This window comes from Pavona decussata, unplaced genomic scaffold, assembly GCF_977016875.1.
Source record: "Pavona decussata unplaced genomic scaffold, jaPavDecu1.1 SCAFFOLD_11, whole genome shotgun sequence".
NCBI classification, from domain to species: Eukaryota; Metazoa; Cnidaria; class Anthozoa; order Scleractinia; family Agariciidae; genus Pavona; species Pavona decussata.
Window position 1 is genome coordinate 4,087,501 of NW_028145434.1, and position 16,725 is coordinate 4,104,225.

General features: G+C 39.3%; 3 protein-coding genes across 6 annotated transcripts in view; 2 read left to right on the plus strand and 1 right to left on the minus strand.

The window, feature by feature from the left end:
• The window catches only part of LOC146488302 (uncharacterized), a 19,580-nt gene extending 9,201 nt beyond the window's left edge, over positions 1 to 10,379 (minus strand). The window contains exons 1-4 of one of the 2 annotated variants that reach the window (XM_085123259.1): positions 10,252 to 10,379; positions 7,142 to 7,295; positions 1,270 to 2,164; positions 47 to 106 (exon numbers count right to left, since the gene is read on the minus strand). In XM_085123259.1, the coding sequence (XP_084979385.1) occupies positions 47 to 106; positions 1,270 to 2,164; positions 7,142 to 7,171 (985 nt within the window). In that variant the 5' untranslated portion in view covers positions 7,172 to 7,295; positions 10,252 to 10,379. Of the gene's footprint in view, positions 1 to 46; positions 107 to 1,269; positions 2,165 to 7,141; positions 7,296 to 7,400; positions 8,162 to 10,251 lie in introns of those variants that run through there. The other variant, XM_085123254.1, reaches the window with a different exon arrangement.
• On the plus strand, positions 4,377 to 5,823 carry LOC146488303 (uncharacterized). The gene has a single exon (XM_085120394.1). The coding sequence runs from the start codon at positions 4,377 to 4,379 to the stop codon at positions 5,559 to 5,561; it is 1,185 nt and encodes a 394-aa protein (XP_084976520.1). The 3' UTR covers positions 5,562 to 5,823.
• Positions 8,294 to 16,662, plus strand: LOC146488304 (uncharacterized). 3 transcript variants are annotated; one of them, XM_085123338.1, is made up of 5 exons: positions 8,294 to 8,444; positions 10,282 to 10,370; positions 12,712 to 13,016; positions 13,487 to 13,896; positions 14,813 to 16,662. In XM_085123338.1, exons 2-5 carry the CDS (start codon positions 10,302 to 10,304, stop codon positions 14,890 to 14,892), a joined length of 864 nt encoding a protein of 287 aa, XP_084979464.1. In that variant the 5' UTR covers positions 8,294 to 8,444; positions 10,282 to 10,301; the 3' UTR covers positions 14,893 to 16,662. The 3 variants fall into 3 exon arrangements, with proteins under 3 accessions (XP_084979464.1, XP_084979456.1, XP_084979474.1); XM_085123330.1 differs by having other exon boundaries at positions 8,303 to 8,432; XM_085123348.1 differs by lacking the exon at positions 8,294 to 8,444 and adding an exon at positions 8,492 to 9,779.
• The last annotated feature ends 63 nt before the right edge of the window (positions 16,663 to 16,725 follow it).

Here is a 16,725-nt window from a genome sequence, read left to right on the forward strand (position 1 = left end):
ATTGACAATAGCAATGATAATGCAGCAAGACAAATGTAGCACTCACCATTGGGCTGATTGTTGACCAAGCCATTAGTTCTCAGCTCTGTTAGTGGCAGTCTTTCAGCTGAAATAATATGTTTAGAAATCAGCATGTTAGTATTGCCTATTTTAACCATTACAGTATGGTTATTGTCTTTAGGTAGGGATAGCTAGCTTTGGGTAGTCACTGTTTTCAGTAAAGGGTACAACAGTGTGGTATTCAGACTGATGGATTGATTGTATATGGACCAATCTACTTAAGCAAAATAGCATCCAGGAAAATGAGCCAAACCCAGGGGCCCCACTTACATATTTTAATGACGGGGGGGGGGAGAGTCCAAATGATTTTTTCGGGTCTGACATTTTGACCAAAAGGGATTTATTTTTTGGGTCTATGAAAGACGTCGGGATTTTTTTGGGTTGCGAAAACAACACGGGGATTTTTTTGGGTATTGTATTTTTCATCAGCTCAAATCAACAATAACATAAGCGCAATTTACTGCTTGTGTGGCATTATGGGATATTTCTGAGATTGTAATTTATTTGAAAAGTAATTACCGGCACTCCACCAAAGTTGAAGTTGGTATGTTTTAGTTTTCCAGAAGATAAATAATAAAATTTGCTGATGCAAAAACACTGAGGGATTGTTTTGGGTATGCCAAAAAAAGTAGGGATTTTTTTGGGTAGACAAATTCTGAAGTTGGGATTTTTTTGGGTATAAAATATGAACCTATGTCGGACCCCCCCCGTCATTAAAATATGTGAGTGGGGCCCCTGGGGAGCCAAATTTCAACTAAGATAAGTATTGAAGTGTAAACTTTTTCTGATGACTTGGTGAATATTATCACACGTAGAGTTAAATGATCTGAGCACAGAATTGTTTGAAAACAAAACAAAAGAACAAACAAACAAAGAAAATACAAGCAAAAAAACAACAAAAAACAAACACAATTGTTTTCTGGGTGTCCATATTAAGCAGGCTCCCACAATAAATTTTATGTTGCGAACAAACTTTATTAAGAAAACAAGTTAGCTGTCAGGATCTACATGTAAAGCATACAATTCAAACAGAGCAATCTTTATTGTCTTATTTGGCTCACAGTAAAGTGTCCACTGTCTGTATTATTCAGTGTCAGTATTAAGTGGGCTAATGTAACTAAGGGAAAACATATGAGCTTTTCATTGGGACAAACACAACTTCGGGTAATAAGTCAGGGGTGTCTGTATTTAAGCCGGGTGCTACTGTACCTTGCTCAACGCTGTCATAGTTCTGAGAGCGATTTCTGCATAAATAATGCCTCAGCTTGACTGCAAGGACGATGATCAGAATCACAAGCACTCCAGCTATACATCCAATAACGATAATAATAATATTGTGTTTCTTGTTGGAATGGTCATCCTTTGATTGTTGACTATTGCGTCCAATTAAATCTGGGTCAGCATCTGCACCAGGCAAATTAACAATTATTTGTGTGTTATTCATAGGTGTAGGCTTCAGCTTGCTGGGCTCTGCAGTGGAATTCTGAGTAGATGTATTTCCTCCAGTTGGTACAACTGCTGAAACAGTGGTGCTATCCATTTTAGGCAGTGGTGTAACTGAAGCTGTTGGACTGACAACTGTTGTTGCATTTACTAATGAAGCCTGCATTTTGCATCGTTTGTTTGCCTCAGTAGCTTCACACCATAAGTTCCTTGGCAATCCAAGATATTTGCATTGTTGTAGACGGGCCTCTTCTGAAACATTATGGCAACAAAAGTGACATTCCTTGCATTGGTCAACATGATCCAAGTAATAACCCTGAGGGCAGCCTTCACATTTGCGGTTTTGCTTTGGTGTGCATTGTTGTGACACAACCTTCTTTCCACATATAGTACAAGGCTTGCAATGGGACACATCCTCACTCTCAGAGTATGTCTCAGCCTTGCAAGGCACACAATCTGTGGGTGTTCCAGTTGCCACTCTGCTGCCACACTGCACAGGAAGACCTTGGCCGGCTGGGCAAATTGGACATGTTTTACAAGTCACTGGGCCTTCTGGGTTGTTTGGGTCAAAGATTGTGAATTCTGTTGGCTGGTGACATTTTCTTTGATCTCTGGCTAACGATGTGACCACTAAACAAAGTACATGTAGCAGTACTACAACCTGAAAGCCAATTAGCAAATGAACAGTTCAGTCAGTGGTGGCAAGTCTGTTGTGGTTGTATCTTTGGTTATTTAACAATAAAAATATTATTCCACAAGCGCGCATTGGATATGAGATGATAAATAGCCAACGAGGCGCGAAGCACCGAGTTGGCTAAAATCATCTGAGATCCAACAAGCCTGAGCGGAATAATTGTTTTATTAAAAACAATCAAGAAATAATGCTAGATCTTGCTGATTTCGCTTTGCAAGAACAACCAGAAGATAATTTGATAAATTGATGTGTGTAAAGGTTTCAACACTTCATTGAACCAAATGTTGGAGACATTTGAATAGGTCGTTCAACATTGTTGAAAGCATGTTGAATCAAATATAAATTGGTTTGAATTTTCACTCAACATCCATGCAATATTTTACTTTGTTCTTGAAAATGTTGAATGGTGTTGAAGCCATTTGAATACTCAACTGTTCAACATTTGTACAACATCCGTTCGACTTTTTTTTAATGAATGTTAAATGTTGAAACCATTTATACAGCTCTTAACATTTCTGAAGTAATAAATAAATAAGTAAACAAATAAATAAATAAAAGAAGATAGATGGATAGATAAATAAATAAATAAATAAATAAATAAATAAATAAATAAATAAATAAATAAATAAAGTGAATGAATGAAAAATTATAATTAAAATGTGATTTCAAAAGCAAGCAACAGACCCAATATTAAGTTACAGTAGCTGTCCTACATGTAAATCCAGTAGGGGAGAAATTGCTATTGCTGTTACAAATCTCAATATAATGATTACTTGAATTTCTGATCCTTTTAAATAATATGTTTTGAGATCAGCAACAGATGAAAACTTTTAAATTTTCTCTAAAATAGTCTGTACTAGATTAACCAATTTATTTTTTTCATCAAATCGTTTCTTACTGTATGTGTACATATGTATCACGTCGGGCATAATTTATTGTTCAAAATATTTTAATTGGATTATTTATCCACCCAGAGATTTGAAAACAATTCCTCTCATGTCTAGCCTCCTTCAGACATGCTCTTTTCGCTAGTCACGCAATCTGAGCCTAAAGAGCGTTTGCGAGGGAAGCTTCTATGAGAGTGCAATGTGAATGGTTTCCTCCAAAGTTGTAAATATAAAAACGGAAGGTTGTGTAGTCTTTTTGCTGTTCTCCTTTCTCTTCTTTCTCCTTTCTTCTCTTTTCATGAACTAAACCTTTTTGGGGCCAAATTATACCTGTCTGGTGTTCTGGGGTTGTTTCACAAAGGTTAACGTTTAAGGTTTTTATTATTGTGCACTATTTCAATGGCTCACAACAAAAGGAAGTTACAATATATAAGAAAGCAATATAAAGATAGCATTAAATTACATAAATGTGAAAAGTAAAATGTGCGCAGTGACCAAAGGAGCTTAGGCTTTCGAGTTGGTCACTGCCATGTGCAACTAACTGGCGTATAATGTGCAACTAAACAGCAAAAAAATTAAAGAATAGTAAAAGTGCAATAATAGAAACATACTACAATTTTTACATAAAAAAACAAGAGGAATGATAATTAATAGTGAGGGCAATACCCAATATTCATTGGGCATTTAAAAGGTACAATTTGTACTGCTCGTAGAAGCTATTATATGAGAGCTTTTTTAATTTAGTGGGAATTTTTTCCCAAATTTTTGACCCAGCAAATGCTAAAGTGGCAGCTCCGTAGTTATTCATTATCCTTGGCCGATGAAAATTAAGGTTTGATACAAATCTGGTGTTATAGCTATATATGAACTTCAGAGGCAAGAGTTAGGGTTCCTTTGAAAATGTTAGGAATATTAGTAGTATTGCTAATAATTTTATGTGTGAAAAGGGCCACCTTAAATTTGTAGATGTTTTCAAGTGTAAGAATACCTAAGAGATTTAAGTATGGCATAGCACTGTCCCTGCTATAAGCAAAGAACATGCTACGCACACACTTATTCTGTTTAGTTTTGATCGAGCAAAAGGTGCTCCAGCTTTGATCGACCAACCTTTCAATCAATATCACTTTATTTAAGTGTCAATGTATTAAGCGCAGAGCACTAATTGGGACAATTTCCAGATCGAATTGGAATTTAGAAAAGTTGGTTTTTGAGTTGATGGGGAAAACTGGATTACCTGGAAAAAAACCTCTCAGAGCAAGGATGAGAACCAACAACAAACCATCAACCCACATATGACGCCGAGTAACAATAGAGTAACAATAGAGTCGTTTGAAGATTACGTTGACCCTATTCAAGAGGCGATTGACGACTTACTCCTCCCAACACTATTCGGTCAAACGGAACCCCTCCCTAGCAATCTGCGTCAGCTTTTTACTTTGACACCCGCTCAAGGAGGGCTTGGCGTACCTGACTTACGGTTTCAAGCTCCACAGCAGTTTGCTGCTTCTACGAAAATAACAGCATCGCACGTAGATTCCATCACCAAACAGAGCACTTTCATGGTGGCAGGCGAGAGGTCCACGGAGGAGTTAAAAAGACAACATCAAGCTTCAAAAATTGCGTCGGTGAAATCGAGAATGGAAAGTATTGATTCCACTCTACCCTCGGATCTGCTGCGGTCAGTTAACCAATCGAGAGACAAGGGTGCGAGCTCGTGGCTTACCGCAGTACCTCTTGTCGATCAAGGCTTAGTGCTGAATAAACAAGAATTCAGAGACTCTCTGCGTTTAAGGTATAATTTTCCCCTGTCTGATTTACCAAGCAAGTGTGTTTGTGGGGAGAAGTATACCGTCTGCCATGCCCTGTCATGCAAAAAGGGAGGGTTCGTGGCGCAGAGACATGATGGCGTCCGCAACCTACTCACCTCTTTTCTTGGTAAGGTTTGCACCAACGTTGAAGTCGAACCACAACTACAACCTCTCGACAATGAGCAATTCAACCTCAGAAGTGCGGTGACAAGTCCGGAGGCAAGACTGGACATGAAGGCAGGGGGCTTTTGGTCTCGAGGAGTTACAGCATTTTTCGATGTCAGAGTAACGCATGTTAACTCCAAGTGTAACCAGGGAAAAGCAACATCGACAATCTTTAAAGAGCAGGAAGAGGAGAAAAAGCGGAAGTACCAACAGAGGGTGCTGGACGTTGAAATGGGATCTTTCACTCCCCTAGTTTTTGGAACCAACGGTGGGATGGGAGCCGACTGCAATTGCTTTCTCAAACGCCTAGCCGAGAAGCTCTCAGAAAAGAATGAGGAACCTTATCACATTACTATCACTTGGATTAGAACATTGCTTTCTTTTGAGATTTTAAGGTCGGTACACACGTGCGTAAGAGGCTCCAGGACACCTTTTCACAAAATTCCATTTGGGGATTTCATTGATGACTGCCGCTTGAACGCTAGCCAAGCGTGTCTCCGCTAATTTTAGACAGTGAATGATGGCGTGACGTTGTAAATTAGTATTTTAGGATCTTTTTAACAACTTTTTTATTTCATCAAAATTTTAGTCTTACTATTGTTAAAAAATTGTGCTTGAAAATAGCTCTGTTGTGCTTGGAAATAGTCGCTTTTTTTTTTTAATCGAAATGAATTTTAAATATTGAATTGTAAATAGGTTTTAATAGCTCTTTTTTCTACTTTTTTTAAAACTTGTAAATATCAATTTTGCTTGGAATATTATAATAAAGAAAGATTATTTCTTTTTTATTATATTTTATTTAAAAAAATAATAATGATAATAATAATAATAATAATAATAATAATAATAATAATAATAATAATAATAATTACGAGCCTGATTACCCCTGAATTGTACAACATGAAGTCCTATTACCAATTATTAATTGTGCCAATAACAAAATTCGAGAATCTCAGTCTTGGAATATTTATTAACGTAAGAAATTGATTCCAAAGCAAAAAGAAAAAATGTCTGAATAAAAGTCACTGGACCAGTTAGTTTCCTCCATTTTTCTTTTCCAGTTGAAGCTGGACAGCTTACCTGGTCACAATTTTTTCATTAATTTTGATTGGTTATCATGTGCCATGTAGTGAAATTTCATTGGCTAGTGGCATTTGCTACTTGATTTTCATTGGTTCTTTAACTGTCCGATTTAACCCGTCCGATTACAGGCTTTTAGTAATCGGACAGGTCAACTCGGACAGTTTTGGAGTTACATAGCAAAATTAATTAAGCCTATAAATATGGGCTGTTAAGAATCAATCATATTCAAGCATTTTGTTATTGACACAATAATAATAATAATAATAATAATAATATAATAGTAATAATAATAATTTATTAATTTATATTGCTCTTTTTAACTGACGTCATGCAATGATCAAAAGTCCATTACCATATTAGAATACTAAATATGTACATAAACTAAATTTAACAATAATAAAGTAATTTAAGTGCTTAAGGCTAAAAGCTATCTTAAAAAGATTTGTTTTAAGACAAGATTGAAAGTTAATCTAAAATAGAATCAATATTGCTCAGGCTTGCTGGGAGGGCGTTCCACAGTGTAGGCACAGCTTCACTAAAAGATCTGTGACCAAAGGTTTTTTTCATTTTCCCTGTGGGACGTGATAGAATAGTGCCTGAATTAGAGCGCAGTGAATAGTGTTCGTACTTTCTTACATTAAATAAATCGCTAATATAAGCTGGTGCCATACCATTTAGTGCTTTAAAAGTTAAAAGTAAAATTTTAAAATGTATTCTATACCTAACCGGGGACCAGTCCGGGAATCGAACCCGGGCCACACACATTGGCAGTTCTTTAAGATAGGTATTTGGTGGGACGGTGCAATCTAGCCTATATGTAGTTTCACGTAAGGCAGTTTTGAGAAGGCAGAATCAATTACGTGCAAGATTATATTTTCGTGCGTGACTGAATGTCAGGTCATCATAGCAATCAACGGGCATCACCCTCCCGGTGTCTTAGCAACTTTTAATATTTAAAATTATACACCTGCTGATAAATCATGTCGCTATTCATATCTTACCTGCAGTCTCGATGACGACAACTTGATCATGTTGTATCTTCTTGTACCCTTCACATGCAGGCAGTGATCACGCAACCTCCCCAAAAGAGAACAAAAACCGAGCTCGAAAGCGCTGTTACGATCGAGCTTGCAGTTCCACGCCGATATTAAATTACTGTAAATGAAAGAAACGTGAAAGTTAACCACAGCCGCATGTTTTTCAACCAAAGCGATCAGCGGAGAAAATAATTCAAAACGTCGGCGAAAATGTTTTGTTTACCTCAGCAAAATATCGGACGGCCACTCTGACAATGCTAGACCTTACTAAACACTTTCCAAAATAAAACCACTTTTTCTCGACAGTAAATAGTAAATGCGACGAAGCCTTTGCCGATCCCGCGGCAGAGAGGAGGGCGTGTAATGGTATATTTTTTCTAGAGACCGTATTAATTGCCATGAAATGAGCGCAATATGCGTAGGCGAGATGAGCCGAAATCTGCCTTTAACGATGACAGCAAAACTAAGATATTCCATAATCCTGGCGATGACGTAATCTCGTGATGCAATTTCAACATGGTCACGTGATCGTTTACACACTTCCCTTAGCTCTGGCGGATGACTGAAGAATTGTCCAACTTGGTCCTTGGACACTAGTCTACGACAGACGTTGACTTGATCTAGATTTTTGACTTGCCTTCAGTGTTGCGAAGACAGACAACGCAGAATCTTCGGGAAAACTTTCCTCAATTTTTATTTGCTTTTGAATTTATCGCTCAAATGACCTTTGGTTCACGTCGCCAGTTGCATGTACTGATAAGTTCCCGTTATGGGTTATAGCGACCGAGTTACAAAAATATCTTTTACGTTATGTTTTTTTTTACTGATCGTAGACAGCACAATTAGCAAACAAACTGATAAATGGAAAATTTTAATCAAAATACGAAAATTCCGCGGCGCGTGTTTTGCATATCAGTGTACTCTAGCCCTAGAATACAAGTTTGTAGAATATTGAATATGCTTTAAACGTTGACAGAAAAGGAAAAAATATACGAATATACCTTCACAGCGTCAAACAAAGAAGCCTTGTTGCTGTTGAAATTGTTTGAAAAATATGATGCTTACATTGCAAATATCATGAGCGACTCTGATGCTTGGTCAATGAAGTTCAATCAAGGGCGGGGGTTTTTCCCTTCTTTTGAATCACCGAAAAAAATAGTTTCTAAGATTTACGGAGGGCATCATTTCTATCTAAACCAAAAGGAAGCGCTTCACCGGTTAACCAGGAAAATCTAGATCGCTCGGAAGACTTCTAGTGAGTGAATAAGTAATGTTTATCTTACTTTTCTGTAATCTAAAGTTGTAACAAAGGGGTCTGGAAAGTTCTTGCGTGGGCAACCTCCGTGTTTCCTTTCTTGAAAGTCATGAGTAAGCATAACTGCACAAGAAATTGTTATTAGTATCTTGGTTTAAATTTTAGGGATTCTGAGAAAGGTAGGCTTAAGACGTGTTTATCAGTATCAAAAGGAGGGGAAAATGTGTAGAATTGTACGAAATTTAGTCAGGGAACCACGTATTCAAATTTGTACAGTGTCCGGAATCGTCGTAAACGCAGCCATTGATCCATAAATAGTGCTGACATAGCATCAGCACATTTTAAAGAATATTTCCTTTATATGACGTATTTGTTATTTTTTTTCCTCATAAACAGGTAAATGAATAGGTTATAGGTGTTTCATAACTAATAATGCCTAATGGTCAATTTTCTTACGTCTTCAACTGTCCTTAAACTAAAAAGACAAAAATCCACAGGTCTAATTAGAAATAATATTTCAAACAATTAGCGACGGTTGGTTTGATATAACGTAGTGTTATTTTGGACATTCCGGGCTTCAGTCGAAACGTAGACTGACCAGTATTTACAAGACAATCAGCTACATAACACCGATTTTTAATATCTTTGTAATATAAGATTTTCTTTCAGTTTAATTTTTCCATTGTCCATTGAAGGGGAGGGTGAGAGGGTCTGAATAATCACCTCTTTTGCAAGTGAACATTTCAATGAAAAGATTGCAAAGTATTCGATAACTTATGATGTGTCGTTTCCGGCCACTAGCCACACCAAAGGGTTGTCTTGGTGAGATTGCACGGCGGTTGGAAATTTGATGTTAAAAGATAAGGAGCCGAGGCATGCGTTTGTCAAAACTCCCGAAATAAAAATTCGGGCTTGTCATTTCGTCGTTTTGCAGAACTTCGGTTTAAATAGTAATATTATTTTAAGTTAAGTTAAACGTTAAATACTTAACAATACTGAGAAATTAAATTGGGCCTATCTTCTCTAAACACCAGTCGATAGAAGACGGATTTGGAAAATGCTTTTCGGACGCGAAAACTTTCGGGGGCTTTGAGAAGCTGCCCTGGTTTGCCCTCTTTAGGTTGGGATAATGATTTAAAGTTGACCGGGGAGTGAGACATGGTAGTTACGCTACGGGTGGGGTTGCTCAGCTCAATTCAAGCCACTAAACAGACAGATAATTAAGCGTTTCCATCAGACAATCTGACGGTGATCATGGAGACTAAATATCATGTTAATTTGATTAAGCGCCCACCCTGGAGTAAAAGCCTCCTTGATGGATGACTATTGATCCCTTGGCTCAGCGGGGTAAGAGAAGATTTCATTGATTAACCCCACGTTTACAGCTAAGAGCTAGTTGTTTACAAACGTCAAACATGTTTGTTGATGTTCAAAACGTGAAACTCCAGAAATAAAAGCAGGAATTTTTGTATGTTGTACGTAGCGATCTTGAAAGTAATCTGATACCCCTAGCTGACGATATGGAGTACTGAAGTACCTCTCCCCTCGCCCTGTACACGAAAGCGCATGTTGGAAGAAATCCTGCATTTCAGTAAAGGATAGTATGTTTGGTTAAGGTGGAGGGGAAGGTGCCTCCAAAGGGGTGGTTCTGGCATCACTTTCGAGACTACAGCCTACAACTGGGTGTCTGCTTTTACTTCTGGAGATTGTGCATTTATTTCACCTGCGTGTTTCCCCAGACATGATAAAAAAAACAGGCCAACCCCCCTCCTTCCCACAATCTACTGAGGTAAAAAGTCTTATATCGAATTTTACTTACTCAGAGACAATGATTCTTCATCTTTTTCAGGGCTGTGACAGTGGAAAGTCATGTCTTCTCTATCGCTAAACACACATGTTTTTATGCTTACGGTTTCTCTCTTTGTACTGCGTTGCATGGTAAGTTTTGTTTCAACATGCGTAAGCATGAATCAGCCCATTCCTCAGGCACTGTGTCAGTAGTGAGTCACAATCGCAGATCGCATAGGCCCTTACAACACGCTAACTTTCCGTAACCCCCTTGCTCTGGTGGGAAATGGTACTTCCACTTTCACACTGTCCAACTGATCGAAGATGAGGACTCCATACACTGTTGCTTTGTGAAAAGGAAGAAACGGGACATATTTTTGCTTTGCAGACTCGGTAGCCGTCTAGTATAGCTTGTCATGAATTCTCAGCTCTCGGCGCAGTTTGTGGGACCATGAATTGCTCACGATAGTCAATGGTAATACAACACGACTAAGCAACCGCTGGTTGAGCTCATTAAATTGCTCTGTCACGTCTTTAAGGCGAACTTGAAAGACGTTTGAGTTAAGCCTGAAGCTGTTTTTGCCCTTGCTTCTTGTAAAAGTCTTTTGGGTTTGGAAGGGGGTTTTGGATCTAAAAACACTGAATATTTCCTCCAAAACATGTGTGTGAGGTTCCGGGATGAGGCTCTTAAATCCAAGCCGAACACCCCCACGAATTTTCCACACATTATTGGGTACCGATTTTAATCTTCCTCCAACGGGCCCGCTGTAACTGCATTAACCAGAAAGGCATAATTTCGCCAGTTTCTTGAATTTAAACTGGTTAATTCAGCGTTTTGTAATAATATCAGCTTAACGTTTGTTTCTGTGTTTTAAGTAATACAGCAATACAAATCTTGGCCGATGATGCGCAAACATTTTATTAAATTGTAAAGTCAACGTCAATCTGACCAAACTTCATTCGGGCTGAGAGTATTTTAAACCTACTAAATAACACTTAAGCGGGACAGACGTAAATTTTTTAGAAGTGACCTAATCTCATCGGTGTTAACCACTTTCACTTTCGATATCAAGAATTTCGGATATGCGGATCAATAAATTAAGACAAACGTTCTTGTGATCTCATGTCATCGGTATAAATCCACTTTCACTTTCGATATGGGGAATTTAAGATACAAACGTTTTTGACATCTTTGTCAATTTTTCAACGGAATCCAGTTTCAAACAAAGCATTTGTCTGTTCACAAAAAAAGTAAACTTGCTGCCCAACGCGACGGGTTACAAAGACGTGATTTACTGCATTAGGAGGAATGGATCTTTTCTCAATTGGTGGAAAAGTCTGACTTTAAATTTCGCTGAATTTCCACATTTCCAGTCCGGCGACTGTTATTTCTTTTCTATTTTTTCCGTGCCTTCTAAAACATTCAGCTGGATTTCCAGTCTTACCCCAAATAAAATTTTTGTCGCAATACAGGAAAGAGGCATCAATTTCCCACGTCATGAAACAATGCATCTGATTTCATTTGCGATTATCGATACTTGTCAGATTAGCATTATTAGTTAATTTTGCGGTGATCGAAGTTAAAAGGTTTTACGTCGCTGTATGTGCCATTGTTTAGGCTTTTGTGCATTATGCTTTATCTATTTTAATTTTATTAGTTTAAACATTTTTTTAAGGGCGTGTTGACTCTAACTGCTATAACAACAACTACGCAAAATCAGCTCTTACCGCTCAAGACCCGCTGACTTCTCCTCAGTCCCCACTCGGCTATTAGGGCTCGGTTGCTTGGCTTTTGAAGTTTTACAACGTTTACATACACAGCAAATCTATTGTAATTTGAAAATCGCTCGGAACTTGTTAGTATTCGGTGTTGTGCTACACATGCAACGAACCTGTTGCTTGTGAGCGGGGATGGCACAGTGGTGAGAGCACTCGCCTCCCACCAATGTGGCCCGGGTTCGATTCCCGGACTCAGCGTCATATGTGGGTTGAGTTTGTTATTGGTTCTCGTCTCTGTTCCAAGAGGGGTTTTCCCGGGTGCTCCGGTTTTCCTCCCTCCACAAAAAACAACATTCCAAATTCCAATTCGAGCTGGAAACAGTGGACGAATAGCCACTCTGTGGATGTGCCACTGAGATTCCCATTTATTAATTACTTATTTATTTGAAGAATTCCCGACAGTCGCTCGAAACTCGTTAGTATTCAGTGCTGTGCTACATGTAACTCTATCCCGCCAACGTTATGTCATGTGACCCGTCTTGGGCGGTCGGCCATGTTCTGAGTTGTTGTACTTCCTTTTGCTCTTGTGTATTAAACAGTTGTTTGCGGATTTTGTTGTTTATCCGCCTGTCGTTACACTACACATGCAGCGATCGAGCCTGTTGTAATCCCCGACAGTCGCTCGGAACCCGTTTATAGTATTCGGTGTTGTCAGCATAGCCTCTGAACAAGGATTGAATTTGGTTTTTAACTCGAAGCAATCATTTTTCAGGTCTCCGCACAAGTCAAAGCAGGAAGAAGGTGCAGATGGAACCAGCTAACCATCCTTCGTCCCGAAAGTATTGAATGCTTGAATTGCCCGACTTGTCCCGAGGGTCACGGCTTAATCCCGCAGTGTGGGTCACGTATCACGGCTGATGTTACTGTGGAATGCGTACCGTGTGAGGAGGGTAAAGGCTACTCGAACAGGCACGACTTCTCTTCATGTAAGCCATGCACCATCTGTGATCCTAACGAGGAGACCATCAGTCCCTGCACTGCTACGAAGAACGCTGTTTGCGGAAAGTGTAACGCTGGGTACGTATTCTTCGTTATGAGCTTTTTGAAGTAAGCGAACTATTTCCCCAAATTTAAGGCTTGTTCAATGGACCGAATCAAGAGGGAAGACATGCCCAAGGGTCTTCCAGGATTGGAAGCAACAGGAGCATAGAAAAAGTGAATGTTTGTCTGTCCAATCTTTTGTAAAAGGGGCCGTGTTTACGAGTCACTTTGGCCACGTAATGAGTCTTCTTTCATCCAGGTGCCTGGTCATTTTTCGTTCGTTCTTTTCATTACGGCTGGGGAAAATGAATTCACCTCTCATCTAGTTTATCCCTGCCTTAGTACAAGGCAAATTTCACCAAAGAATAAAAAGTTCAAGTAGACCCATCGCGTCTTTTTAGTCCATCAAAATACAGGAAATTTCTTAGTGGTCGGATAGATTTTGTCCCGGAACTCGAATGGTTTTAGTCGTATAAAAATAGCGATGTATTTTGCATTCGTAACAGCTACTATCGGGCAGTAACTGGAGATTGTCACCCTTGTTCGTGGTGCTGCGCCGACAGCAACGACGACGATAAAGAGAAGCAGTGCACTGAACAGACTGGTCTGCCTGCCAATCAAGTGTGTCGCTATGACGTCAACACCATGAAGTGTGCGCCTCGGTCAAACAGCACGACTGCGCTTGCGCCCACTACATCTGCGTTCACAAAACCAACCGACTCGGAAGGAGCGGTGGCTTATAGCAACGGAGGAGAGGAAGCGGAAGCAGACAAAGAGATTTTGTGGTTTTTAATTGCGATTTTTACCGGTGCATTGCTCGTGGTTATTTTGCTTGCCACGGCTCTGTACATTCGCTTTGTGAAAAACCAATTTCTTTCCAAGATGCTGTGGAAAATGCTTTGCGTGACCACGCATTGTAAGTACCTGAGGAAATTCTGAGCGTTTATGTTATTTAGTCAAAGCTTTTTTCAGTCTCTGTGTCTGAAAGGGAGGGGGGAGGGGGAGGGGGAGGGGGAGGGACAAAGCGTGCTAACTGACACTGAGAAATGGAGGCCAAACGTGTTTCCTTTGGTGGGGGTAGGGGTGGTCAAAGCGTCCTAACTGACAATTAGAAATGGAGGCCAAAAATGTTTCCTTTAAGGGGCCTCAAAAGGCCCAATGACGTCATATAACGCAATATTTACCTTATTTGTTCTGCAGACACGCCATCTTGGATTCTTCGGTTTCTCTTAAAACCTCAGAAAACCGTCCATATTGAGTCAAAAGTAGCCAACATCAATAAAGAAAACTAAAATTGTATACGAATGGAAACGTTACGAGCACATACTAAAACTTTCTCATAAAAAGGTAACAAAATCCAAATTTTGTTGCCATGGAAAATTTAAAGGTACGTAAACAATGAAGTGCTCTACCCGGGTAATCGTTAATGGCGTTATTCAGTTTAATTTTTAAAAAATTGTGAATGTTGAAAGTCAGTTCAGGTACTTTGTGCCGCCCTCCTCCTCAAAGCTAAAAAAGGGTTAAATAAAAGATGAGACCAACTTTGATTTGCACGCTCTAACTGGGAAAAAATATTGGATGGCATTACTCTGAAATACGTAAGAACGTGGACTGTTAAACGGAATGTGAAGATGTCCAATGCGCAAAATTCGAATGGTGACCTGTTTTCATTGGGTATTTAATCAATCAACCTACGACCGATTTACCCGAAAGTCAGTCAGTCGGTCAGTCGAGCCCAGTAATGGAAAACTACAAGATATCCCTAACCTTGATAACTTACATCACATGTTTCGCCTTGGTGTTAATATTACGTGTTACTCTTAATTTTTCAGCTACCCAAGTGGTGTCTGCTGATAATCCAGCATCTCCAATTGTGTTCGGAAGAAAGACCAGTGAAGCGCAAATGGTCTAGGACTATAACTGTGCAAGAAACTGAGGACGGCGTCAGACTTCAAGCCCAGCCTTGCACTTAATACTACTCTGTTTGGTTGATGTTTTGTGGCGCACTATAACGCTACCGTCATATATACTGTAATCCGTTTCAAACAGGCCACTTCCGAGTTGCTGTGAACCCCATTATGAAAGCGTGGCTAAGTGCAAAGCTTTCATGTGAAAATTAGATTTGTTTGCATATGAATGAAAACCAATTTTCGTAATAAAAACTCAAGCTGTACACTTAGCCTCGCTTTCATAATGAGGTTCAAGGCAACTTGGCAATGGCCATTTGCGTCCCCAGAGTCCCCCACGGATTTAAAAATTGTTGCACGATCAAACCGCTGACCAAAAGATCGTAGGCTCTAGGAACGAGGATGGGCAATGGCCTATTCAAACAACGGTCAAACGTCTGAACATGCGCAAAATCAAAGCCATTTGCGATCTTCGCTGCTTTCCATTTCGCTTTGTAGGTATGGAAGATATTTAACAGAAGGCGCGCGGATTAACGGAAACTGGATATCAAACGTAAGCAGTAAGGGGGGAAAAAGCAAACATATGCGGGAAAACTCTTACAGTAGTTAAGGATTTGCAACTTGTTTACAGTTTAGGAAAAACCAACAAACCTTGGCTTTTGGGTTAGAAGAAAGGAAATACTCATTTTCGTTTAATTCAATGCCATTTTCCCCACGCCTTTGTAAATGACGTAAATCTTTGACAGATGGAGGTGGTCTTGGAAAACGAATTTTATCCTAGAATCTTGCACGTTGACTTTTGACAACTGTGAGAGTTTCACTGTAAAATAATCTCCATGTTGGAAATTGCGCGAGGAATGTAATGGGACCATATTAACCAGGAAAGGGGTAAAACTTGTTTTGAGATGTTTAGACAAGAGCCCCTTGCTCTCAAAGCAGGATTAAGAGTAATTCAGGATTAGCATAAGTGATAATGACGGTCCGACCAAAGGCAGGTATATTGGTGGAGGTTTTATAACCTCTTGCCAGTTTTCCATGTCCTGTGCACATCACTTTTAGCACCAACTTCAAACTTAACATTATAAGTCTAATCAGTGGTGATTTTTTCCGGACGTTTTTTTGACTTGGCATAACCTTGATTACCAACTATCGGCTTTCTTCAGGTGTAAGCAAGGGCTTGAACGGGTTATGCCTTATTTCAGTCGCGCCATTCCGTAAAGAGAAATCTATTGTAGTAGGCCAAAGCAAATAAAAAAAAAAAAAAAAACCAAGCATGTTTGCTGGAAGTTTTGTTTCGTTAACGCGACAATCAAATCCAGCGTACGGAAAAAGGTGACGGTTGTACACTTTACCACAATACCTTGCGAACCTATCACAGCCAAAAGGCACGTAGAGAGCCATACGTTGGGCAAAATTCGTCCCTCGCTGTACTAACAACATTGTGTATGCTAGGTCTCAAGTTTTAAGTACTTTTCTGTGCGTTTTTATGAGCGTTTGGGATTTTTCGTCCGCTACGAATTATGGGTAAATGTACCAGTTGCCATCTTTTTTTGGTATGGTGGATTCATCTCTCAGCCACTGAGTTGTGTTCAACAAATTTTCAAAGCCAGTTAAGCTTGAAAGAAAATGTAGTTTGCAAGTGGGAATGTATATGAAATAAACTTTATTCTCTTAAATTTGTGCCCGCCTCGAATAGGTGGAGCTAACTGCGAGCAGTGTTTATCTTCTCTTTGTATATGTTTAAATCTTTAATAAACCTGAACTTGAACTTGAAACTTTATTGTTTTAAGTACACGAGTTTGACGTATGAACGCAACATTATAGACAACGCATTGACA